This window comes from Neomonachus schauinslandi, chromosome 4 (genome assembly GCF_002201575.2).
Source record: "Neomonachus schauinslandi chromosome 4, ASM220157v2, whole genome shotgun sequence".
Lineage (NCBI taxonomy): Eukaryota > Metazoa > Chordata > Mammalia > Carnivora > Phocidae > Neomonachus > Neomonachus schauinslandi.
Window position 1 is genome coordinate 77,284,779 of NC_058406.1, and position 26,895 is coordinate 77,311,673.

General features: G+C 34.4%; 1 protein-coding gene across 3 annotated transcripts in view; it reads left to right on the forward strand.

Moving 5' to 3' along the window:
• The window catches only part of FNBP1L (formin binding protein 1 like), a 66,169-nt gene extending 39,685 nt beyond the window's left edge, over positions 1–26,484 (forward strand). The window contains exons 7-17 of one of the 3 annotated variants that reach the window (XM_044914564.1): positions 2,590–2,718; positions 4,504–4,650; positions 6,819–7,022; positions 8,421–8,579; positions 13,188–13,202; positions 15,713–15,822; positions 18,355–18,487; positions 18,861–18,955; positions 20,833–20,981; positions 22,797–22,955; positions 24,216–26,471. In XM_044914564.1, the coding sequence (XP_044770499.1) occupies positions 2,590–2,718; positions 4,504–4,650; positions 6,819–7,022; positions 8,421–8,579; positions 13,188–13,202; positions 15,713–15,822; positions 18,355–18,487; positions 18,861–18,955; positions 20,833–20,981; positions 22,797–22,955; positions 24,216–24,223 (1,308 nt within the window). In that variant the 3' untranslated portion in view covers positions 24,224–26,471. Of the gene's footprint in view, positions 1–2,589; positions 2,719–4,503; positions 4,651–6,818; positions 7,023–8,420; positions 8,580–13,187; positions 13,203–15,712; positions 15,823–18,354; positions 18,488–18,860; positions 18,956–20,832; positions 20,982–22,796 lie in introns of all 3 variants that reach the window. The other 2 variants (XM_021689995.2, XM_021689993.2) reach the window with 2 other exon arrangements.
• The last annotated feature ends 411 nt before the right edge of the window (positions 26,485–26,895 follow it).

Below are 26,895 nucleotides of genomic sequence, written 5' to 3' on the forward strand. Positions count from 1 at the left end.
ACAGTCTTAAGGCAGTTTGTTCTTTTTTCCCCCCAACTCTAGCATTTCCTTATTATATTGATCTCACTCATCCCTCTGTTTAGTTTTAATTTCTTTGAGGTACCAGAAAAGTATCAAATCTGTTATTTTCCTCATTATAGCTTTTCAGATATTTGTAGCAGATTCTCTACCCTTAGATAAACCATTGTGTTTCTTTATTCTATGTAGGAAATAGCTTCAAGTTACCTTTCATTGTAACTATTTTCCTTTGGATATCTATTAATTTGTCAGTGTCCCACATAAATTATGTTACTTCCGATTGGATGTAATAATCTAGGTATGGTCTTACCGGTCCTGAGTTTGATTACCTCCCTTGTTTTGAACACCAGATTTATGTTAATTATGGCCTAAATGTGTATCGACTTTTTGGGCAATTACATTGTTTGGATGGACTCCCATTGAGTTTATGGTTAACCCAATGTTTTTTCCCATATGGTGTGGTATGAGAAATGTGTCTCAGAACTTGTACTGTTGGTATTTTAAATGCATATGTACATCTCTGTCAGTTACTAGACTTAACTCTGCTGTTTAGATTTTTGGATCCTGATTTTGATCGTCCATATATTCATTTCCTTCCTAGCATCATGTCATGCACATAATGTGTTATCATTATTTGATAAAAATGTGGACCACAACAGTTGGAAACGGCACTGTTTTATACATGGGAGACATCCTTGCTGGTTGACACGGGTTCCAACTCCTTTGACCAAACATTGATTGAATATATAATTTATGTACTAGACAAGTTAAGGAACTCTTTAACTAGACTCTCATTTAACTTATTTTTTCATTTGGTCTGTAAAGATATCTTTAGAGACTAATTAGACATTTTGAAATCCAGATATAACATGTTTAATAGTTTGACCTAACTTAAGAATTTTAATGTTTATAGTTTTTTATGCTCATTTGTTTGTAGTCTCCTTACTTATTAGAAAATTTGGAAAACTTTGAGGATTTGCTTTAGGAACTATATAGAGGCATTCTGTTGTCAGTGACCAGGTAGGGAAGGGAACATAGTTTCAATTGAGCAACTACTGATAAAAGTTAAAAAAAAAAAAAAAAAAAAAGTGAAGAGGGAGCAAACCAGTTACTGATCTTCCTTAAGAAAAGGAAGGCAGTCGCACAGCATGAGTATACCATAACACTCCTGAACTATACACTTAGAAATGATTAAGATGGTCAGTTTTATGTTACGTGTATTGTGTATTTTACCACAATTAAACATTTAAAAGATTTTTTAATGCAGTGTTAAAAAAGAGAGAGAAGGCAGTTAGTATGAAGCCCACAGTACGCCAGAGAATTCAATTGTATTAGCTTTCTAAGAAAGCCTTATACTTCTACATACCCTGTGGAACCTTTGCCCTAGGCTTTGGGAATCACAGCCAGTGACTTTAGAACAGGAGCGGTTTCTCCTGACAGAACCATTGTGGGTAGGGAGTAATTTAGAATACTGTATTCCATCATAGTTTGTGGGAGCAGGGAGAAAGGGGGAAGAAATAAATGAATGTGTACTTAAGGTCCCAGGTTGGAACTTCAAATGTATTTTTCTGTAGAAATATTTTGGGCTGTGGTGTTTAGTTTCCGTAGCACTTAAGTATTGTAATCAAGTACACTGTGGATTAAATGCATTTTTGTGGGCTTATTTGGTATCTTGGCTACCATGTAATTCCATAGGTCAGTTTGTTTCTGAGTTCAGAATAACTAACTTGTGGACCTCCTTTTAGAAGGTTAGAGACTACATTTGCAGAAAATGGAATTAAAATATTGAAGTTTATTCACAATGTGCTTTACAATTTCCAAAGCACTGTCGTATAACATGATTTATTCCTTGGAACACTGAAAAATTGAGTTCAGTTCTTATTTTGTTTTTTTCTTACTACTTTAGAACAACAGAAATTTATTTAGATTCTCCTTCATTAAATCTAGAATTAATGATTTTACATTAAATTTGTATTCTAACATTCTTATCAGTGTAGATGATGCTAACCTGACTCAGTCAAAAAGCATTTCTGTAAGACGTTGAGATGAATAGAACTGTATTCTAAATAAACATTTTTAAAAGTACTTCTGGTTTTGTATAGAGATGGAAATCATTGTTGAGTATTACTTTATCCAAAATTAACATTTCTATCATTTGATTTCACTGTGGTTCTAGTTGGATATAAGTGGATTGTTTAAAGGAATGTTTCACTACTAACTTTAACTGTCTAAAATATTTCTGTACTGTTTTTCCCTTCTGATTAAGAGCATCCTATTTCAAGTCAAGCCATAATGTTGTCATTTATTTAATTTTTAAAAATCTGGATTTGGTAAGGAGAAACTTTATTTGAACAGATTGTTGCAAGGGGGAGGACTATTGCAGTAAGAGAAAGAGAATGTTGCAAAGGTGAGTGCTCTGGCCAGAAGATCTGCAAGCATCTCCTTAAATTTTAAATGATATTAATAGTTAGAAAAAGTCTAGTTTTAGTGTAACTTTTAGAAAAGCGAATTAGCTATGATTTTTTTCGTTGTTATTTTTGTTGGTAATGATCTGGACCAATTTGTCTCTAGGCCAAACAGCAGTTGAATCTGCGCACACATATGGCTGATGAAAATAAAAATGAATATGCGGCACAGTTACAGAACTTTAATGGAGAACAACACAAACATTTCTACGTAGTGATTCCTCAGATTTACAAGGTAAAGGTTAGGTATATGAAATTAATGTAGTTTTAGAGTTGGAAGAACTATTCTTTAAATGTAAAACTTAAATTTCAGGAATCAACCAGCATGTTTCTAGATTTACTAGTCATCAGGATTAGTGATACGAACTTCCTTTATGATTATAGATTTGAAAAGTAAATTTTTCCTAACTTTGAAATCACAAATTTTCCTATAGATTTATTATTAGTGTAATAAACAGTCCACTAAAGCAATGACATTTTCTAGATAAAGCTTAATACCATGTCACTGAGCATTAGGCCATAGGGGGGAATTCAGTGGAATTGTACATTGTAATCTGCTTGACAAGAATTGGGATGTAGCTTTTTGACAGTATACCAGAATCATTGGCATTACTCCACGTGGCAGAAATAACTCTTATGAAATGTATTCGCTAGCCCGGTTTTTATCTGCTTGTCTTCCTAGCTGCCAGATCATAAATGTAATTCAGGCTATAAGTTTGCTTACAAATCCCATCTATTATCACTTGATGATAAACAGTTGCCAAACAGCCTGAGATAAAAACCCAGAATTTACATGATGGTTAAGTTATGAAGGACAAGAAATTAGAGAAAAGATTTTAGGTGAAACGGTGTTCAAAGTAGTATCTGGGAGAGCAGAGCTTATATGGCAAGAGTTGTGAGCCCAAATATATTTTCTTTTTCTTTTTAAGCAAATTAGCAGTACAAAGGGAGCATAGTTTGAGGTGGTGGCCTAGAGTGGGTATCATATTCCAGTCATTTAATCCAGAGTATCTAGCCTGCCAGTCCTCACTCTGGGTGCTTTTCTAGGCTCTCCAGCTAAGCCTTCATGTTCTGGGGAGACTTTAACTTGGAGATCAACCACTTTCTGTGTTTGGGGGCTTGATCCTTTTGTTTGGACCTTGCTGTGGAGCAGTCTTGCCATTTTGTAATGCTGGGAGCAGTTCCTTTGTGAAAATGTGGGTGTCAAACCCACAGGCTTCGGGAAGTAATTAGGAAAAACTGGTATGAAGGCTGTGGGAGTTTGGGGATTTGAGCAGTGTAGCTGCTTCCTAGGAGGAAGAAAGGCTTAGTAGTATTGGCAAATATTAAGTGTCAAAAATGCCGTTAAGTTATTGGCTTCACTTGTCACAGCATAATTCTTAGTGGCATATGTTAGTGAATTTTTGAATTGTGGGGATTCCATTATATGTACCATTTTCACCACATAGCTTCCTGTTTTTCATCTTGTGTCCCCAATACTTTAACAGTCACTCTGAGCTGTAGATTGACTGGGTAGGTCTGAGTACCTGTTGGTATTCAGTCAGCTGTGGATCCTTAGTCCAGCCAGATCTTAACCAAAGTAGTCTGAACTAACTTAAGGGCTTAGAAGTCTCAGATTTATATATGTTATAGACCAGTTGCTTTAAAAACGGGGGGGGGGGGGGCCATCAGAATTCTCTTTTCAAGTGCAGCTTTTCCTGGACACATAGACAACTGCTCTGACTGAAGAATGAAAGGTAGAGGTGGTAAGAGGAAGGGAGCTGGTAGCCTGTTAGGGGGTGCCTTTAGAATACTTGAAAACCAGTGTCACCTGGTTTTAAGATGTGCTAAAAGGCTGGATTTTTTTTTTCTTTTGTTACATGACAAGTCTCAAGTTTTAAGTATTGTAAGTCTGTAGCACTGAAAAGATACTAACAACAGTGTAACTATTTCTGTAGAATCCTTAATTTGGAGGTGGGGTTTGCTTCAGCGTGAAAAGAAAATTCAGTATTCCCTTTTTTTAAAAATTTCTGATTATTAGCAACTACAAGAAATGGATGAACGAAGGACTATTAAACTCAGTGAGTGTTACAGAGGATTTGCAGACTCAGAACGCAAAGTTATTCCTATCATTTCAAAATGTTTGGAAGGAATGATTCTCGCTGCAAAATCAGTTGATGAAAGAAGAGTAAGTGCTATATAATTATATTTGAATAAGTGTATTTGGTTTAGGTATGCAGCTGGAGTTGGTGAAATGAATTGGGAAAGGGGTGAAGTAATTGATGAATAGCTGATTCTAAATTATATTCTTTAGAAGTCTGGCAGTAGATTGGATTCCTTTGGGCTTTTTTTTTTTTTTAAGATTTTATTTATTTATTTGACAGAGACACAGCGAGAGAGGGAACACAAGCAGGGGGTAGTGGGAGAGGGAGAAGCAGACTTCCCGCGGAGCAGGGAGCCCTATGTGGGGCTCGATCCCAGGACCCTGGGACCATGACCTGAGCCGAAGGCAGATGCTTAATGACTGAGCCACCCAGGTGCCCCTCGTTTGGGCTTTAAAGATAGCCATTCTAAACACTAAAATTCTAGTTGTTCTGAAAGAAAAGAGTTCTAATCCTTCTCCTCCCCTCACTAAATTTTCAATTTTATTCCAAGAGTATAACATAACCTGTGAACTGTGGGTTACAAACTGTATTCTTACTCTCGTGAAAATTAAGAGAAAGAAATAGATCTAGAGTTACTGTAAGAATTGCTTTTAGTATAAGACTTGGCACTTGAAGCATGGGTAGTGTGTGGAATAATGGCCCATGGGAAAAAGGAAGAAGGGCGTCATGAGTAGAAGGAACAGCATAGCCCTGCTCCCCTTGAGGAAGAATATCCAGTCACATTCTGTCTTGATTAAGGTCTAGCAAGACTCTTGTACCTGGTCATTTCTCAGTAAATGTTGATAGAGTGACCAGAACGGATGGTTGGCAGAAACAGAGATAATGAGGAAAGAACAAGAGAAGAGAACCAGTGTTTGGGGAGTACCAAATATGTACCATATATTTTAGTCTTCATAGCAAGTTGGTTTATTATATTAATTAGCATCCTTCCTGTAACACATAGAATTCTAACTTAAATTTTAAAAATAAAAGGATTTTGGGGGTGCCTGGGTGGCTCAATTGGTTAAGTGTCAGACTCTTGGTTTCGCTCAAGGCTCAGGTCATGATCTTGGGGTCCAGGGATCAAGCCCCGGACCCCTGGCTCCGTGCTCAGTGGGGAGTCTGCTTGAAGATTCTCTTCCTCTGCCCCTCCCCCCCACTCGCCAGCTTCCCCCCCCCAAATAAATTAATAAATCTTTAAAAAAAAAAAAAATAAAAGGACTTTTGGGTTCTTTAATTGGGAATTCAGAGATCACATTTATATTTCAGTATGGTTGGATCCAAGATTACAAATATAGTTATGTCTCTTCTCCTTTCTCATTCTTCTTACCCTTTAGTGAATGATTGGTAGGGGTGGCATTAATGACAAAACTGAGGTATGACGTGTGGATAACTTTTGACTAAATGACAGGCAAAATGCACAATTAACAGAAATAGGCAATAAAAGAGAAGTGGTTAGGGGTCGGGTTGGGAGGAGTTTGTAGAGATAAAGTATTCTGTTTGAAAATAATGAGCTTAAGGTGTCAGTAGCTAACATTGGGATAGTGGTAGGTATGTCCAAAGACAATATATAGTAGTTATGTGAGTTTTAAAGTTTTAGGGAAATCATACTGAACTTTATATTTTTAAAGTTGCCTTTTATATTTAATACTGTTTGTGAGATCTTTCTCTGTTGCTTGGTTAACATTCCCGAGTATGTCTTTAAGATATTTTGTTTATCCTTTCCCCTTTTGGATGAATGAAAGCCTTTTGTACTTGTTTCTTACTCTCTTTTACAATTAGATGTCCTTTCCCCTGTTCCAAAGATCATCTTCTTTGTAGATACCCTGTAAGCAAAAAGCCCTTTTCCTTTGAAACTTCTTAGAATTTCTACATGAGAATAACCTCTTCCTGTATTCCTTTTGTCAGTTAGATCTTACTTATCCTTGTCCTCAGATGAATTTCAGTGGGTTGAAGCTATGAAATAAAAACATTCATGAATATTACAAATTAATAATATGTTAATTTGATTATAAATTAGTATCTTTATTGGGATTAAAATATTTAAAGGTTTATTACTAATCCACAGGGACAAATTATTCACTTTATTAAACCTTTAATGATAACTATAGAATTACTTCCTTTAAATTTTTGTTTTCTTGAATAAAGTTTTAAAAGCTAATGGTATTAAAAATAAATAAAATGGTTTTAAAAACATGTTTCATATGTGTAGGACTCTCAAATGGTAGTAGACTCCTTCAAGTCTGGATTTGAACCTCCAGGAGACTTCCCATTTGAAGATTACAGTCAGCATATTTATAGAACCATTTCTGATGGGACTATCAGTGCATCCAAACAGGAAAGTGGGAAGATGGATGCCAAAACCACAGTAGGAAAGGCCAAGGGCAAGTTGTGGCTCTTTGGAAAAAAGCCAAAGGTAAAAGTCATAAAATTCTTCTATGCTAATAATTTTGTTTTAGTGTGTCATTTAAATCAATGTAGGTGTTGATTGGATAATGGCTTACTATTAATAGAGAATAAGCATTTTTATTTGAATGATTCAGTTAACTTTTCACTTATTAGAAACTGTTTTGTATCTTAATAGTAAAAATTATTTCTGGATTTAACATTTGAACCCCACTTGATAAGTAAAAATATTAAATAGTTGTTAATATCTCTTGAATTGTATGCTTTTGAAAGTTCACTTGTTCGTAGTTTCCAATCAGAATTTCTAAGGAATCATTATGATCTAACTATAAGACCACTAAAATTGCAGTTTCTCTATTAGAATGAATGATTGACCATAGCAATAATAAATGTCACATTAGGTCTTACAGGTTATACCAATAAGGTTATTTTTATCATCCGTGTGAATATTTAATGGGAAGGGCTCAATGTTTGTGGTTATTTGAAGTTTAAAAAGTCTCTAGTTTACTAAGAGATCCTCACTCTTCTTGTTGGAATCCATTTTTTGATGTGTTGTATATGTTAGATAAATCTAGCTCTGCAGATGAGCAAATGGAATAGATGAGTGCTTAATCTTACCAATTTAGTGATTATAACAGTGTCTGTCTAGTTTGAGAATAGATATGTACTTTTAATCTGATATGCTCTATTAAAATACACGATTATAATTCATTTTTCTGCTCTTGACACAAGAATGTAGATAAATTTAACTCAAATTATAATATACCTATAAATATCTTTAGAAGTGCACTTAGAATTAACTCCATTATTCATGCTTTTAATATTTTCCAGGTGAGAAGTTGAGAGGTGAGACTTAAAGTAGATAGGAGAGCTTAGAAAAACAAGGACTACTCAGTTTTTTTAAAAAAATGAGGTGTAATGAAGATGAAATAGAAATGGTCTGAGAGAAAAACCACAAACGTAATGAAATTTGTCTATTTGTGATAATAATCAGTTGCAATTTTAATATTTTAGTAGACTTACCTGTTTAGATAACTTTACCTGTAGCTGCCACCTTTATCTCTGACAAGTTACAGGTTAAGTATAACCAGTTAGGTAGTGCTAATATTCTAGAAACTAGAAGAGAATTTTTTTATGTAGGTCATATTGCTCTCTCTAACATTATAATTTGTGTACTCTATATTTTTAATGTCAGCTTGTAAAAAGTGATCAAATGAAATGGTACATTTTTAAAAGTAAATTTGACTTTTAAAATGACAGTTTTGGCAAGACTGTGTTAATTCTCTTATTTTTATAGAAAACTTTGAGATTTATTTTGTGAAAAGTATGTTGCCAAAAATAGAATTTTCATTTAGGAAAAAACTATGCACATTTGGCTTATTGATTCCTTTCTTTATTTCCATATTAGCCACAGTCCCCACCCTTAACCCCTACTAGTTTATTCACATCCAGTACTCCTAATGGGTCCCAGTTTCTCACATTCTCCATTGAGCCCGTGCATTATTGTATGAATGAAATAAAAACAGGGAAGCCCAGAATTCCTTCTTTCAGAAGCCTCAAAAGAGGGGTAAGTTTAATAATGGGTTAAAATGCATGATGGCCTATTGTGTGTGTAGTGTGGCTTTTAATACTCTCCACCCTCATTATAAGGCTCTCTCCTGTGAATATGTAGTTTAAAAACACCACAGAATTAAGTATAGCTGCCCTCAAGTTAAAAATAACTCCTCTTTATAACATTTGAAATGCTCAACCATAAAAGAATGGTATTATAAAGAGGGTGCTGGGTACAATCATATTAGCTATTTTTTTTGTTTATGTGAAATCATATGTCCACCATTGTCTTGTAATGTATTTACATTTTTAAGACTTTCAGTAATTTGTCACTGGAGTTACTCATGCAATAATTTGTCACTAATAATGACTTCTGCCAATTTATAAAGTATTTTGTTGACAATAAAAAAAATCAAGTTCAATTTTAATTGCCCTACTTTTAGAAGTATAAAAACAGTTTCCAGTAGTTAAAGAATTAAAGATAGGCATGTTAAATATCAGGATTGTAGATCAAAGTAAGATAATACATTAGTAGGTATTTTATAAATTAAAAAGCCTATAAAATACTAGATATTGAGTAATGTTTACATGGAATTTGTGTTCTTGAACTAAAACAAAAGTATTTTTTACCAGAATTTTTCCTTTTAAAAAAAAATTGGCCAGCCTTTGATGTTTACTTAAATCTAAAGATATTCTCTGCAAATGAAAAATTTTAGAATAGTAAAAAGCAAATATTAAACCATTTTTTAGCAACAGCTGATTATACTACTGATAAATATTAGTGTTATTCCATTATGTTAGTAAAGCTAATTTCTCATATTTGAATTTAAGGTTGTGCTTGTAATATTCATAGCTCATAATTTAGATATATTTATGAAACTTGAGCATTTGTTTGGACATATGAAAAACATAGGTTTGAAAGCCCACAGGTGAGAATTCGAGTCTATCAGTGCCATAAAAAATCTAATCATTAATGGTGATATACTGTAGTTGGGCTCACTGTTGTTCTTGCTGCTCACTCTTCCCCCACTGTCCCTCCTCCTCCCTCCCTCTCTTCCTTCTTTCTCTCTTTTTCATGTCTTCTCTTTTCCTTCTCTGTCTAGCCTATTTCCTTCTCATGTCTTCTCTTTCCTTCTCTGTCTAGCCTTTCCTTCTCTGGTTTTATTACATTTTGTAGCCTTTTCTACAAATTGCTTTAGTTGAGTTTCTCTTTTGGCCACATGTAGAACAAGATATATTTGTTTAGGGCAAGATTACATTATCCTCTGCATTTTCATTAAAACAATATGACAAACCAAAGTGATGTCAGTAATGCAGCAGACATGTTCTAGTGTATGGTGTCCTTTTTTGGACTTCCTTTTTTCCTATAATGTCATGAACATTTTTACATCTGTCTTACTTAATTCTTTGTGAATGATGATATAGGAAATTAATGATATTCTGAAAAGTCGCTAGAAATAAGTCTGTATTATACTTACAAGCACTACAGGTACCTGTGTTCATTTTTAAAAGCCCTTAACACTTGTTTGAAGGACTTTTAAGAAATCATATTTGGGATTTCTGTTGCTTGAGTTATGAGGGTAGAATTTCCATCTTTATTCTGAATGATGATTTAGACTTAATTAAATATTATGTGTTACATAAATCATGAAAAATTACTATTTATAGCTATAGTTTTGTAATTGTGTATGTATCTTACACACTGAGTCTACCAGACCCAGTTACAGTACTCTACACGGTATAGTTACAGAGATATGAAATAAATGTAGTTCTGTGAAAAAAAGTTAAGGAAGTTAAAACTGTGAGCCCTGGAGAGAGAATTTTAAATATGTGACTCTTCATTCTTACTGAATAAGTTTATAGGTGGAATTTTATAAACTGTAGAACTTAAAAGTATCTGCTTAGTCATTATTTGTCTTATTTACACTTACTGCTTTAATTTTAAACATTAGTACATTGTTCGGGGGGGGTGGTGGGGGCAGTTCCAGAAGGCCAAAGTCTTCCTCCTCTTGTCATTAGTTATCATACCAAAGGAAAAAAGCAATATGCAAGGTAGAAAATATGATGGGTAAATGGATTGTAGGGGATTAGAGGATAGAGCAGAAAAGAAAGTTTATTACAACCTTGGCTTTGAGAAATTTTTCATTTTGATTGGTTTTTGGTAGTTTATCAGATTCTATTTCAAAATTAACCTGTAGAGATATTTTTCTGCCACTGAAGAATTTTCTCAATGTAGAAAAATCCAAAAAGAAGAGAAGCTTTAAGAGGCCAGTTTTTTTTTTAAACATGGATTTACAAGTCAGTCTGTTAAGCTTACAAAGTAAGTCTTAAGGTTTCTTAAAGCTGATGAGTTGTACTATGTTTGCTACATTGTTTTCCTAAATACCTACTTTTGGCTTTTCTAAGAAATTATAATTTCTTTTTCTTTCCTTTTTTTTTTTTTTTTAAAGAAACCTAGTATGTATAGTTCCTAATATTTTTAAGGATATGAGAATGTTACATTGGACTGATGTTTTTGACCAGTAGACTTTACTGAGGGCTGGTGGTGTGTAATTTCCTTCTGTGACATCAAGATCTAACCATTAGGGGGTATTTGGTGCACACCTAAAATTAACTACTTCATATAGAAACAAATTTATTTTACTCTATAACTTTTTCATTTGAGATTCTGTGTAATTCTTTTTTGGGGGAAAGATTTATCTAGCAATAGTAAGTCCATGTTTTCTGTCTAAATTATTCATGGTCTGAAAAACCAGGAGTCATATTTGTAAGCTTTTATTTGTTCAGAATACAGTTATCAGGATTTTCCTATCTTTAAATGAAATACATCTAATAATTATAATTGCCTGATTTCCTGTTTAGTTCCTTTGTGTATTTATTAAGGTGTGGGGGTATGTGAAATATTCTAGTTATAGGTACGTGATAATTGTTTATGAGAGTAAGATATTTATGCATTGAACATGAATTACTTAAAAAATATTTTAATGTATTTCTAATATTTTTACAAAGAACTTGAGTTTTTTGTATCCCCAAATCTATGGTTATTGAACTATAAATTAATTTTCTAATTGGAAACTAGATTAACTAAAAACAAACATTTGGTACTTCAGTTATAATCATCTTAATGTTTTCTTTAAAATATAGAAACTGGAAAAATAATTTTTATTTCACTTAGAAATTTAGCTGGGGAAAATTATAAAAGATAAATTCAAATACTTCACATATTTTGTTTCTTGTGCTCTGTATAATTTTGTATTAATAACATTAAAGAAGATCGTGAATATCTTTTAAAAATTTAATCCTTTTAATCTTTTTATCAGGAATTTTGTGATACCAAAATAAGTTGTGGTTTTGTTCCCTGAAACTACTGACAGTCTAAAGAATGTTAAGCTTAATTTGGAAGGATAATGGATAGTAAATGTCATCTTTCTTATCATCATAACCATCAATATATATAGCTAATTCATTGGAGATAAGGGGTAGATATTTTTGTCAGTTATTTATTAAAGTTCAAATTTTTTATGTGAAATTCTACCTGACACCCCCCCACACACCTTCTTTAAAACATCACGATTTAGAAAATAGGAAAAAATAAATTTTAGAGGTTGCGAACCAAGCACAATGAATGTGAAGGTTAACTTTGTAAAGCTGTATTGCATATTATGGATCTCAAGGGGTGTGTGTGTGTGTGCGTGTGTGTGCATAAGCGTGCACATGTGTGCACACGTGTTTACTGGGGATGCTTGATAGATGCGATGTCAGTTGCAGAGTCCTGCTAACTCACGTAATGTGGGTTGTATATACTAGTGGTATATATACTGTATGAGAGCACTCTGGCTATGTCATTTCATATTTTCAGAAAGAAATTTTATCCAGTTTTCTAAAAATTGGCATTATATTTTTAGTGTTGCTTATTGAGCATATGGATTTCAGAATAAAATTTGAAAAATAGAAGCTCTATCTTCAAAACAACATTCACCCCATATAGTTGTGTCTGTTAGGAAATATGTATGGGAAACTTGAATCTGGGTGACTCGTTTATTATTTTGATAATGTAATTTTCTTAAAAAAATAAAGCCTTAAAACTAAAGTAGAAATGTTACCCTTATCTACCCTTGACATATTTAAATTCAAAATAGTATTTTGAACTATAAAAATTCCTATGATGGTGTTTTGTTTAATGCATTGGGAAGAGCCTTTCATTTTTTAATACTTCATATAAGATTTCTTTTAAATGGCTCATATTAGATCTTTATATTCAGCTCTTCAAATATTAGTATTTTGAGAATAAAGAGCTATATAAGTGAATCCACTTAAGGAAAAAATTATCTCTTAAAGAAAATAAATGATTACTGATCAAATGATTTCTATTTACTTTTGAGTTTTAGTTGCATTTAGAAAATATCTGCCCATTATCGTCAGTGTATTTTTTTTTTTTTTTTGCAAGTAATTTACTTTCCCCAAAATGTGCTTAAAATTGTTTTTCTGGCATAATTGTTTGGATTGTGAAATGTTCATATTTATTTTAATACTGTAAAAAAAAAGTATAAGTTATTGCATCTTTGTATTATGATTTCATGTGAATAATTTACCATTTCTTTCTGTTTTCCATTGAACTATTCAGTGGTCGGTGAAGATGGTAAGCCTTATGTGCTGATCTATATACTGTGCCAACATTAAATAATTTCAAAACATTGTTTTTTTTTAATTCAAAGTAAGTGGTAAGGTACAACCCCATATTTTCACCTTGTATGCGTCTTTTCTTTTTATAATTTATTCCATAGTCCAATATATGCCAGTACTTCTTGATGTCATAAAATTCAAAAATAATGTGATTAACTGTAATCAACCCATTAAGTTCTTAAATGTTATTGAGTGGAGTCTTTGTCATGTTACAGAGCGTAAAATTATAGTTAATCATTATTTTTAAAAGTTACATGATAGAACAAAAGTTCATATTTTTACAGAATGAAAATTAAAAATGATTTTTCTTTTAAAAAGATTGTATAAATTTTTATTCGTAGTTTACCACAGGAATCATTAGATTTTCAAAACAGAAAGAAAATTTCCTACTAATTTCATTAGAGAGTCAGTGCTTTCTTCTTCTGTACTACTGAATGGGAATAAAAGCACACATAACCTAAGTATTTTGTGTATGTGTGTGTGTGCGCACACGTGCGCAATATATGTATGTGAGTGTATGTGTGTGATGGTCCTTTATACATTTGAACACATTAATGGAACTACATTGTGAAGACCTAACCCCCAAATCTTTGGGTGCTTGCATAGTTTCTTATTTTTGGAAAATAGACCACTCTCTTTCAGACCACTTTTTTTCAGACTTGCAGGCTAGCCTTTTAGAAATTAATTCCCTTGTAGTAGGAAAAGTTGTTAAATGCCTCAGAGGTCTTTATATCCATAGGAAGTAGAGTGTTCAGTTCTCATAATCTGTAAAAGAACAGGTTATAATGTCAAAATGGGATATCAGAAATGCCTAGGTATCCACTGTTAATAAATTTGAGAACAAGGTTTAATTAGGGATAAGTGGAAATCTGGAAGGTTTACTTATAGGTAATTATGAGTTTATTGTAATACTACCAAAAAACACATTGAAATATATTTCTTTACTTCAGTAAATAGTTTTTCAGAATTTTAAGAAATATTTTTAAAAATATAAATTATGCAGTTTTATCTTTGGCACATATATGATAGTTTTCAAAACCTGTACCAGAAATTAGATTAAATCTGACAACTTACATTAATAATTGACCACTAAATTCCCATCAGAATTAGGAGATTCTGCCATTCATTTATTTAGGTCAGATTTAGTTGATTGACAGATTCTTATTTCTGCTACCTGGTAGATTAAAAAACAAAAGCCATTTAGACAAGATGCCCTGCTTTATTTAAGGCAAGCTTGTTAAATATCCATAATGTGTAGGTCACTTGGGGAAAACTCTGGAGATTCTATTTATTAATTAAATGTTACCTTTGGTCCTGGCTCTATCCTAAAAGTGAGTTTTTTAAAAGTCAGGGAAGCATTTTATAGATGGCGAAATAAAGCTACCTAGCATACGTTACAGGCATAAGTGGCCCAAAGAGCAAAGATGTGTTTCATTTCAACAGTACTTGAAAAATTGAACTGGCATATTCCTAAAATCACCAAAAGAAAAATGTCATCAGTTTTTGGAGTGTATAAAACTTATGTAAATATGGGTTTATAGTAAATGGAATCAATAGTTGCTAATATTGGCTCTGTTGTGTAAGCTCTAATAAGATAAATAAGAGTGACATGATTAACATTTAAGATGAGAAAGACATAATTTGAATCAGAAGTTTACATCTAAATACTAGTGCTTTTTCTTGAATGATAGTTTCTTGACTATTAAAACATTAAAAAATTTTCAAACATCAGGCATTCCTAAAGAAGGATCCCATCTTTTTTTGGATTATATCTTTCTTTCAGGAATAACGGAGGAATGTTATTAGGTTGTACAAAAGGATAATTGAAAATAAACTCCTTATTAGAATAATTTCTTACATTTCACACAGTGGATAGTTCTACCTTTTGTTTTTTAATAATCACGTAATGTTTGGTTCTAAGGAGTGGCTTAATAAATGTAATCATTGGAAGACTATGCAATATTAAACTATTTCACCAATTAGATTATCTTCATGAGGTAAGTTGCTTATTTGTATAAACTTTTCATATTTGCAATCAACATTTGCAATATTTGATTTGGCAATGTGATGTTATCTATAAAACAATAATTTGTATAGGTGAGAAATGTTATGTGTTTCCATTTTGTTGTTGTTACTGTAAGAAGGTTCATATGTATTTATTTTAACTGCCAAGACCTGAAAATAATGTGTTAGTGGTCATTACCAATTTTCTTTATCTGGTTATATTTTTACCTGTTCTTTTTCATGATTTTATAAACTGACTGGAATTTGAGCTCTTTCTTCAATACAGTTGTTTTAATTAACATACATACATACCTGTTTAGTTCTCTTCTTAAAAAGGGTTGTTTGGGGGCTAATTTGAAATGAAACTTAAAATTGATGTGTATTTTTATTTTATAGTGGGTGTATTTAAAAAATAAAATTTCCTGAAGATGTCTTTTATAATGATTTAGATTCCCTTTTCAGGGCCCAGCATTAGAAGATTTCAGTCATCTGCCACCAGAACAGAGACGTAAAAAGCTGCAGCAGCGTATCGATGAACTTAACAGAGAACTACAAAAAGAATCAGACCAAAAGTATTTTTCCATTAAGTCTTTTCTACCATATTATTCCTTAAGGGGTCGACTTTGAATAATGTGTTTAAATGTGATGTATAAAAGGTTTAAAAATCATATATCCTAATTGACATATCTTTTGAGGGAAAAATAAACTCCTAAACTTTGAAAAGTTTTATGGTTGCCGTATCACAGATCAAAACGAAATGTTAGTTTCTTAGGTTGCAGATTACCTGTTCGATGCCAATAGTCTTTATTTATGCTTTCCCTAATATTACAAAATAGTTTGATGATTCATTAGCAAGAATAGTTTCACCAACACTAACCATCTCTTATACTTTGATCCATTTCATTTTGCTCCGATATATAAATTGAGTTCAGTAGAAACCTAAAGCTATAATTATTTTGTTTGCAGCAAATGTGTTGGCAAACAGTACTTGATTACTTATAGCATTGGTTCAGAGCTGTAATTTTTTCCAATTTTTAAAGATTTTACTTATTCGACAGCACAAGTAGGCAGAGTGGCAGGCAGAGGGAGAGGGAGAAGCAGGCGCTCCGCTGAGCAGGGAGCCGGATGTGGGGCTCGATCCCAGGACCCTAGGATCATGACCTGTGCCTAAGGCCGCTGCCTAACCGACTGAGCCACCCAGGCGCCCCAAGTTTTTTCAATTTTATGAAAGTTTCCTTTAGTTCAATTTTGTTTTCATGAACAGATAGTTATGAATAAAGGGTTATTAGAGTGAATCACTGCCCTACTATCTGATTTTATACTGAAGATAAAATTGGAGCTTAAACTGTAGCATGAGTGATTGAAGGTTTTTGGGGGGGGGTTGTTTTTGTTTTTTTACAGCTCAGGCAGTTTTATTCCAGATTTAGTGTTTTGTTTTTCTTGTTACTGAAGTATAGTTGACACACAATGTCACTTTAGTTTCAGGTGTAGAAGTGATTCAATTTTGATCTTAAGAATTTTACATCAGGTATGATAGGATGCTTAATCATAAATATTGTAATATAGTCGATTCTCATTATTTGTAGTAGTTATGTTCTATAAAGTCACTGTGAACACTGAATTAGTGAAAACTAAAATGGAAAATAACAAGTTTAGGCTCCATTTAGCCTCTGGTCACATTTTCATCAACTGATTGATTATAACCTTGTTTTTTTTTTAAGATTTTATTTATTTGAGAGAGAGTGAGTGGGGGGAGGGACAGAAGGAGAGGGAGAGAGAAATCTCAAGAAGACTCCCAGCTGAGCATGGAGCCCAACACAGGGCTTGATCCCAGGACCCTGAGATCATGACCTGAGCTGAAATCAGGAGTCGGATGCTTAACCCACTGAGCCACACAGGTGCCCAGATTATAACCTTGTTTTATGTGTGTTTCTGTTTGAGGACACATAATTTAATATATACTGTTGATTCATTAACTTTGAACTCAAGGCCAATAGCGCTATAACTCATGTGTGAACAAAGCCTATCTAACCACATACATTTTCTTCATAAGGCACCTCACAGCCTTCTTGCACTTAGAAACACTAGACAATACTTCACTACACTTAAGGGCTTATTTTAAAAAGAAAAATCAACAAAGAGCACAAAATTTTAAAAAACATGGCAGTAGATGGACCACAAAAAGGATACTTGTTCAGGGTGTCTAGAACTTAGGAAAGAAAGAAGACTGGAGATATTTGAGTATCCTCTGAAGATAATAAGAGTCAATTGTATCTCAATAAAACTAGAAAAAAACAAGAAGAGATCATTTTCAAAAACGAGTGTAGGATGAGGTGAGAAGAAACCTTTGTCATTTCATGTAACACACATTTAAAGTTTGAACAGAGGTAGGGAAGGAGATGAGACAGTAGAGGTGAGAAGGGAAAAGAAAATGTAACCTCCAGGAATGAAGAAGGAAAAGAATATTAAGAGTGTTAGTCAATCATGTCAGATGTTAGAGGGAGTCACAGAGTGCTGATTGAGGTATAACCAGCAGTGATATGATAAGAGAAATGAAGAGGAGATGAATGAACTGTGAGAGGGGCAAGTGAAAGATGGCATTCCTATTTCTAGCATGGTTGAGTGGGAGGACAAAGATGCTATGATTTAAGATGAGGCACACTGGGGAATGTATGGCTACATGGGGACATAATGAATTTGATTTGGGACATGAATTTAAGAATATTGAGGAATATTTTCCAGGCCTTGATTAAACCTATATATACAAAGGCACATGTAATATATATATATATACATACACACACAATATACATATATACAGTATATATACTATATAAAATCTCATAAATGAGAAGCAAGAGATGAGAAATCTGTTTTTTTATTCCAAATATTTTAAAAGACTCTCCATAAATCCCTAACTCTATATACATTATCATCTTTATGCAGATTATCTTTAAGCAGGTAATGTTTGATTAAATTTAAAGAGATAGGACTCTTTTAAGATTAGCTTACGTGAGAGTCCCCAAAATCAAATGAAACTCTTATATCTGGGAATTCATATATGAAGTGAATATTTAATTCTGTGACTTCTTTCCCATTTCCAGAGAAGCACTCAACAAAATGAAAGATGTGTATGAGAAAAATCCACAAATGGGGGATCCAGGGAGTTTGCAGCCTAAATTAGCGGAGACCATGAATAACATTGACCGCCTGCGAATGGAAATCCACAAGAATGAGGTATATTTATTGTTTTGCAGTTGTCTAAGGTAGAATCATTTTTAGAAGCTTCATTATGATAGATTGGTTTTTGCTACAAGTTCATCTTAAAATTTTTATTTAATTTTAGGGTTTATGATCTGAAAGGAATCATTAAGGTATATAATCTTTAGAATTAGTTCCTCATTCAAGTTTTTCTTAATTAAAAGTATGTAAAACTAAACATGCTTTTCTTACCAGCTGTAAAGTTGATCGTTGATCAAACTGGAATAAATGTTTCCCTTCTCCAAGAATTATATAATTATAAAAACTTAAAGCACATTTTAAATGTAGACTATTTCAGGAGCTTTTAAAAATATTTGTTGAGCTCAGTTTTACTTATTTTTTTCCTAAGGCTTGGCTCTCTGAAGTTGAAGGCAAAACAGGTGGGAGAGGAGACAGAAGACATAGCAGTGACATAAATCATCTTGTAACACAGGGACGAGAAAGGTCACTTTTTGCATTTTATTTGTATTTCTTCTTTTCCCTCAAATTTTTCTCACCCTTTTGTCCTAACAGTTCTTCCCTGATTTAGCAGGTTTGGCTTTTAATAACATTAGTCTTATGAACCTAAATGGTTTTTCTGTTTCCTTAAGTAGCTACAGGTAAAATATGAAATTTCCTATTTGCTGGTCTGTTCTAGATTGTCATGCAGCCAAAAACAGGGGTCGGAGCAGAAAATTCATGGAGCTACAGTCTGCAGGCATAGGCTCCTCCGACCTGGGAAGATTCCAAGGTTTCGATGGAGTTGGGTGGCTTATGCCAAGGAAAAATTTAACTGTTAAGTTGCTCAAAGTTTTGTGAAGGAAAAAAAGAAATCTGTATTGTTAGTTTGAATCAGAGCTTCCAAAAGGCATTTTGCTAAGTTTCCATGTTTTCATACCATTTATGACATTTCCCCCTCTGTGTATATGTCTTCTCCCCTCCCCCACTAAAATCCAACAAATTAGGATTCTCCTTAGAGAGGATTTGAGAGATCTAGTATCAAATCTTGGTTTACTACTTAATTACAGTATAATTTGAACAAGTTCATTTTTAATAATCTGAGTCTCAGTTTCTTAAAATATAAAATAGAGATTAAAATACCTATCATACAGGGTTATTAGTAATAAATGAAATAATGTACATAATCACCTCACAGTAAAATACCTGGGAATAGTACGTGCTTGACAAATACTAGTTCTTCCTTCTCTTTTCTTACGTTACCACTTTTTGAAAGAATACCTATCTTTAGTATATCAAGAGGTACTCACAAATATACTGCTTTTTTGTTACTAGGAAAAACCTAGATTAAAGTAGTCTAATCTCTGGTTTGTGTTATCTAAGAACATGGCTTCCAGGCATACTGAAAGTGCTTTTAATTTCTAATCATACAGATTTGCCCATTCTCTTATTCAGTCATTTGATTCTTCAGCAAAATTATTAACATTTTTCTCTTTAAAAAATTTTTAAGTAAAACAATACCTTTGGATTACCTGCTCTTTTGAATTTTCTGAGTTTTACTGACTTCCTTGTTAGCATGATTAATTGGAAGTTAACTTTATTAGGAGTCTTTTTGCTTTCAGTGACAGGATAAATACCCATACTGGCTTAAACTAAGAAGGGATTTTATTGGCTTGTTTTAGGAAGAGCTTGATCTAGGAACTCAGAACTATTTCTCTCCACCTCACAGTTCTGCCTTCCACTGTGTTGGCTTCATTTGAAGACTTCATGTGATGGTCTTCCAAAGTTCTGGGCTCATATATCTCTAGGTTCAAGTCCAGTGGAGAAGGCAGGGAGGGAACTTTTCTTCAGTCCCTAAAGAAAAGTCTCCGTGGGTCTATTCTACCTGATTGGGTTATAAGCCTACTCGTGAACTGTTCACTCTGGCCATACAAGTGCTGTGCTGAGACGGGCCCTCTGGAGCCAGGACACAACTCTGCCTGAAGCCTGGGAACCGATTATGGGTATGGGTGGGTCCCCCATGGACTTTTAGGGTTCTTTTGCCAGAAGAGGAGGTGATAAATCCGGGATGATGGAAGACAAGTGTCCCCTACATTTTCCCCATTTTATCTCTGGGCCCAGTGATACTGAGACCTATTTATTGAATGCATGCCATATGGCTAGAACATTGTAATTTTTTAATTTCAGGAAATTCAACAAAGAAGCATTTTGTATTACCAGCAATTTATGTATATCATCATGATTTAAGAAAATAAAGGCTTAATTTGGAACTGTGTCATTGATATTTAGTTCTCTGAATTGATCCTGAGGAGTTCAACTTGTAGATAGCATAAAAATTTCCCATGTTTGTGATACTTGATGAGGCATACTTTTATGTTTTATAGTCCCGAGGGAAGTTACACTGATGATGCAAACCAGGAAGTCCGTGGGCCACCCCAACAACATGGGCACCACAATGAGTTTGATGATGAATTTGAAGACGACGATCCTTTGCCTGCTATTGGACACTGCAAAGCTATCTACCCTTTTGATGGTGTGATTTTCTTTTGTATTGATAAAACTGCTGGTTCCTTAAAGTCTACCATTGAATGATGCACTTTACTGTCCTTAGTTATATAATTCATTGTCAGCAAATTGTAATACCAGCTCATTAGTATGAATATTTTTGTTTTAACTATATTGCAAATAGAGGTTTTTCTTCTGTACATGACACTGAAAGAAAATTACTTGTGTTATCAACATCCTAGTACAGATTTTAATTATCAACTTTGGTCGATACAGAATTTAATTTCCCCCAGAGATCTTACTAATACTACATGTTCTCATCACAATTGAAGCAGCTTGAGTGTAGCTCAACCTAGGAAGTGGAAAGCTAGTAGATGCCACTTTAAGCTCTTCCTTGTAACTTGCTGTCATTGAGAGATAGGTACAAGGCACATGGCATAGCTGAATGTCCCTACTATATCTGTACTCTGTAGGCCATATTTTCAAGTGAGAGAAGGAGAGAATGTGTCACTTCTGACTACACCACCCTTCTGCTGTGATGGTTGGAGAACAGTCCCTGTGAGGGAAGGAAGACATTGTGGTTCTCTCTTGGAGATTTTTTGTTGCCCTTCCCTCTCTTGGACTGTGAAAAATCTTTTTCCTCAATTCACAGAGGAGCAAAGTAACACTTTCATAAACCATTTATTATAAAATGGTATATGGTTTAAGGTCCTTCCCCACCCATCCATTGTATTAGTTTTTTTATTTTTTATTTTTTAAGATTTTATTTATTTGACAGAGACACAGTGAGAGAGGGAACACAAGCAGGCAGAGTGGGAGAGGGAGAAGCAGGCTTCCCGTGGAGCCCGATGCAGGGCTCAATCCCAGGACCCTGAGATCATGACCTGAGCCGAAGGCAGACACTCAACGACTGAGCCACCCAGGCGCCCCCATTGTATTGGTTTTAAAGTTGAGTAAAGGGGTGCCTGGGTGGCTTAGTCGGTTGGGCGTCTGCCTTCGGCTCAGGTCATCGAGCCCTGAGTCAGGCTCCCTGCTCAGCGGGGAGCCTGCTTCTCCTTCTCCCTCTGTCTCCCGGCTCGTGCTCTTGCTTTCACTCTCCATCTCAAATAAATAAATAAAATCTTTAAAAAAAAATAAAGTTGAGTAAAGCTTTTAGTTACTCCTCATTCTGTGAAATAGTATTAAATAAGATCTTGCTATAATGTTACCTAGAGAATTTAGGGTATGTTAAATGAAGATTCATTTGTGAAAACTGTTAGTGCTAATTGGGTTGGAAGTAGTTGGCAGTGGAGAAGAAAAAGAGCCCTGAGTCTGATGAGATTTCGAAGAAAGTTCGTGCTTTGTGGCTGTGACTATTCTGCCTCCACCATCACCAGAGTTGAACCTGTGTTTTTCTCTGCTCCCTCTCCAAACTATATTCTTTTCTTCTTTCTTCCCACCCTCCCACAGTCAGTAATATTTTCCTGATCCACACCTCATGAATTTTTTAGATAGCAATGCACTCAAATTTGGGAAAGGAGTTGGAGTAGTGAAATAAAAGAATATCCTGTCAAATCATATAATGTCATTGTAGCTCAGATACTTCATCTGTTACATGGGGGGGGGGGTGATATTAATGCCAGTTTCCCAGGGTTATTGTGCATTTCCAGTGACATAATGTATGTGAAAGTGTTGGATAAACTACAAAAGCATTATGGAGCTGTTGCTAATGAGAGTCAGTGGGCTCTTGGTTCTAGGTACATTGAAATCTAGTAGGGTATCGTGTCGTTTTGTGTGTTGTATTTGTAACTTTTATTTGAAATTATCACTTAATTATGGTTGTGCTATTAAAACTTTCACTTAGGACATAATGAAGGTACCCTGGCAATGAAAGAAGGTGAAGTTCTATACATTATTGAGGAAGACAAAGGTGATGGATGGACAAGAGCTCGGAGACAGAACGGTGAAGAAGGCTACGTTCCCACGTCATACATAGATGTAACTCTAGAGAAAAATAGTAAAGGTGCAGTAACTTACATCTAAACTAACCAGGCAGCTTTGTGACATGTATAACATAGGAATGATAACATAAAACGAAAACACATTCACTGGGTGGGAAAACATAAGAAAACTTAGAGGCATCCAAGATACATTGTTCACTATGTGAGCTGAGTGTAGGCTCGATTTTAAAGATGTGAATATTACAAGAAACTGTTCTCGTGATGTTTTACCATTTGAGTGACGTCGGTGTGAAGCTTAATTGATGCCTTTTGCTTTATGTCCTGCTTAAGTCTCTGTGACAGATTTGTGTTTTTCTGCCTTATAAGTCCTAGAATTTGATCTGTTGGGCAGGAATCCAGATATAGGAAGCCCTCCTCCCCCAACACACTCTTTGCTCCAGAAAACACAGTGACTGTAAGTGAATTCAAATAAGGAAAACTGCTCTGAAAGCTAACTCCCAAAAGAGTGGTTTGGCCTAGGAGTTTGAATTTTTGTAGCTACAGTTTCCAGGGAGAAAAGTAATAGTTGGCTAATTGAAAAAAATAAATACATTCATTTTCATTTTTCTCCCTATTCTTAGCTTTGGTTTCCTAAAGGAAGAAAACACCTTGAACATAAATCTGTTTTAGTAGTAGGCTAATTAAGAGACCTGTAAAAAAAAATCAACCTGGTCTAGCTCTTATGTGAATAAAATGGGGTTTTTTTGAGACCTGAAAATATTTTCATCTAGTGTACTGATTGTTTTCAATAACATACAGACTTCCTTCCAGGTTAACACTTGTATTTTTTCATCTTGAAAATGTCTTTTGGGAAATACCCCACTTTCGTGATGATTTAGCATTTAGCAATTTATACATAGGAAAATAGATTCTAAAAGAGGAAATCTTGAGTGGAAGGAAAGTACTGGCAAATTTTACTTCGAAAAGAAAAAACTGCTTTGACTGGGTTGCAGGACTATCTGTACCACTGTTTAGGACATTTCCTCATTTTAGCTCAATCATCAATTCAAGATTTTTTCCAATTAATTTTAACAAGCATTTCTTGGAAAATACTGTATAATAAAGGATTGTGCAGTGCTGGTCGTGTGGGGAAGTAAAGTGAGGAAGCAGTTAAGAGACTGGTCCTTAATTTTGCTCATGTCCAGATTTTTCTGGTGTTCTCACATAGCTGACTATTAAAATGATGTTAGACATTTGGGACAGACACTTTAAACTGAACACCCCTTTTGGTCTTACCAAAGGTCTTCAGTAATTGTTCTTTTCTTTTTCCTCCTGGACTACAGGTTCCTGAAGAGGGTTTCTGAGGAAATGGGCAAGATGTTGAAGGAGGTTACATGCAGCTGCTTTTAGGGGGAGGGTATTAGAGTTGTCAGGCTCAAACAGAGAGTGAGAGAAGCAAGTTGCATGAGTGCATGCAGACATTTTTTTTTTTTTTTTTTTTTACTAACTTCATTATCGTTTCCATACATTGTTTTAAAGAATCATTGTAATACCAATCCTTAAATTCCTCATTCACAATTATTCACATAAAGGGAAAAAAGCCAAAAATGGCTAACTTTTTGTCCATTTCTTTTACTGATATTTAAATCAGAAAGAATGCAGAGCTATCATGAAATGTGTCTTACATTGGCTGTCCCAGCAGGACCGTCTATACCAGCTCTGTTTTAATTGGCTTTTAGACTTGTTGTCTGTTAGAACCCTTGCCATTTGTCAGTGTCTGCCTGCGCCACCTCTGTGCTTGCTTAACATCCTGTTGCATGTCTAGAGCAATCGGGCTAGCGTTTTCAGGCATGTCTTTATAATCCCTTGTTCGCGTCAAGATCTTTGTTTTGTTTTACATTTGTAGTGCGAGTCACTTTGTCAGACACCTCCAGCACTAATGTTCCCATCCTAGTATTCGTGTACGCTGCTGTAACTTTCCCACTGCAAACTTCCAGTTTTGGCATTATGAAGTAGTAGTTTGTGAACCTCAAGTATTTATGATAAGAAAAAGAAAACACCTCTGCTCTAGCCTACAGCCCAGTTGAAAGAACTCTGAAACATGATACATCTTCACCTCAGTCTGAGAAGAATCTATAGTCAGCACTGAAATCCTGGCATAATAAACACACAAGATACTCACCACCTCAAGACAAAGGACTGTTGTCAGAAGTCAGCTGCTTCCATTCAAATGCTGCCTTAAACTAGAGTGCCTCAATCTGTTGATTGCCAACCCTACCACTACAGTATCCCACAAAGGGCTTTATGTGTCAGCTCAGTGCGACCTCCTTTAACTCGGCAGCCCTGCTGCGGATGCCGATGTAGCCTTGGTAGGTGGCTTTTAGAGCTCTACCATGTTTGATGGTGCATCTTCAAATTTATGCATCAAGCTAAAGACATGTCCAAGTCCATTTTACTTTACTCCGTGTTTTTATGAGAAGTTTTATGGACCCCCCATTGTGTTTTAATTTGGGGTGACCATGTTCTTATTTGATTATTACGACGATAGTCTGTTTCCAGGTGATGCTTTTGTTTGAACCAGATAAAATTTAGTGAAACTTTGTAATGATCTATGTGCACTTTTACTTGTAAAATGGAAATTTCTGTATGTTTATACTTGTAAATATAATTGTCGTTACTGCCCCTGTTGCTCATGTTGTCCTGCCTCACATTTGTGATTCTGTTAATGACTTGTATCTTAACTAATTTCTTAGTGGTGTTTAATAGGAGTTGGGCATAGGTTCGGGGGGGTAGGTGTTTGTACCACAGAAGCTTCATTAATTTTGTTCGTTACTGTTTTGAGGGAAGAAGGAACGTGAAATGGTCTGTGTATTATTGGATTTTAAGCAATATTTTAGAAGCTGTGCGACTGCTTTAATAATTTTTTCCCCAGTGTTATTTGAATCGTACTACCAGTTATACTAAAGCTGAATGACAATTGTGTGAAAGTTAATGCCTTCATAAGATCAAGTACACCCCAGTTACACAGCTGACATGTAGTGTATTACCTTTGAGGCTAGTAAACTATAAAGTTTAGACTTTGAATCTCTTTACAGGGTTATTTATATAATGTGACATTATTCAATACTGACAGACTACATAAAGTAGTTTTAAAATCTAGTGCTATTTTTATTTTAAAGTTTAGCATTGAGGAGGAAATGTGATCTGGCTGTGTTTGTCCTCTGTACAAAGCCTGAAGTGCTTGTGTTTTTTTGGCTGACAGCCACAGAGGGCAAAGTTTAAGGCTTTCTTGTAAGGACTAACTGTTCTTTTCAAGCTACTGTTTGTTTTTCTCAAAGCAGGATTTGCTTCCGTAGGAGGCAAGGTCCTTCACGTGGAATAGTGCAACCTGTACATGGGTTATTACAATAGGACAGACATTTGTACTTGCACAGTTTAAATCATTCTTAAATTTTGAACATGTGAATCGTCCAAAAGAAATCTTTAATTTTTCAGTAATTTTTACTCTTTTTGTGCACATGTTGATTTAATGGTAAATGCTTTGTTTAAGATCGTGTTCTCTGTTGAGAATATTTTCACAGAATAAAACAATCTTTTCATGGTCAGTTAAGGTGTGTATAGTGTGTTATCTCTTATTCCTATGTGAACTAAAGAGAGGTAATGATTTTGTTCTTGGTTGTGCTGAATTCCTGATGATACAAAGTAAATGACAAATTCCATAAGTGGAAGCATCTGTGTTGGGTGACATTTTTTGCAAAACAGTTTTGGAAATTTTATTCTAGTTTTAATTTCTTTCAAGCTTTCCTAAAGGTAAGAAAAATTAACTGTTTCTTTAGAGTAATTTTAAATTGAGTGTAATAATTTGCATTATTTTAACCTTTGTTTTACCGTAGCTGTGTTACACAGACTTGACTTACACCATCTTATCCTCTGCATCCATAAGAAGTGTACCTGTACCACATAGCTTGATCTACGCACATGCTGGTCAGCATTTGCTGTGCTTCTGCTTGAATTCCTGGTCAG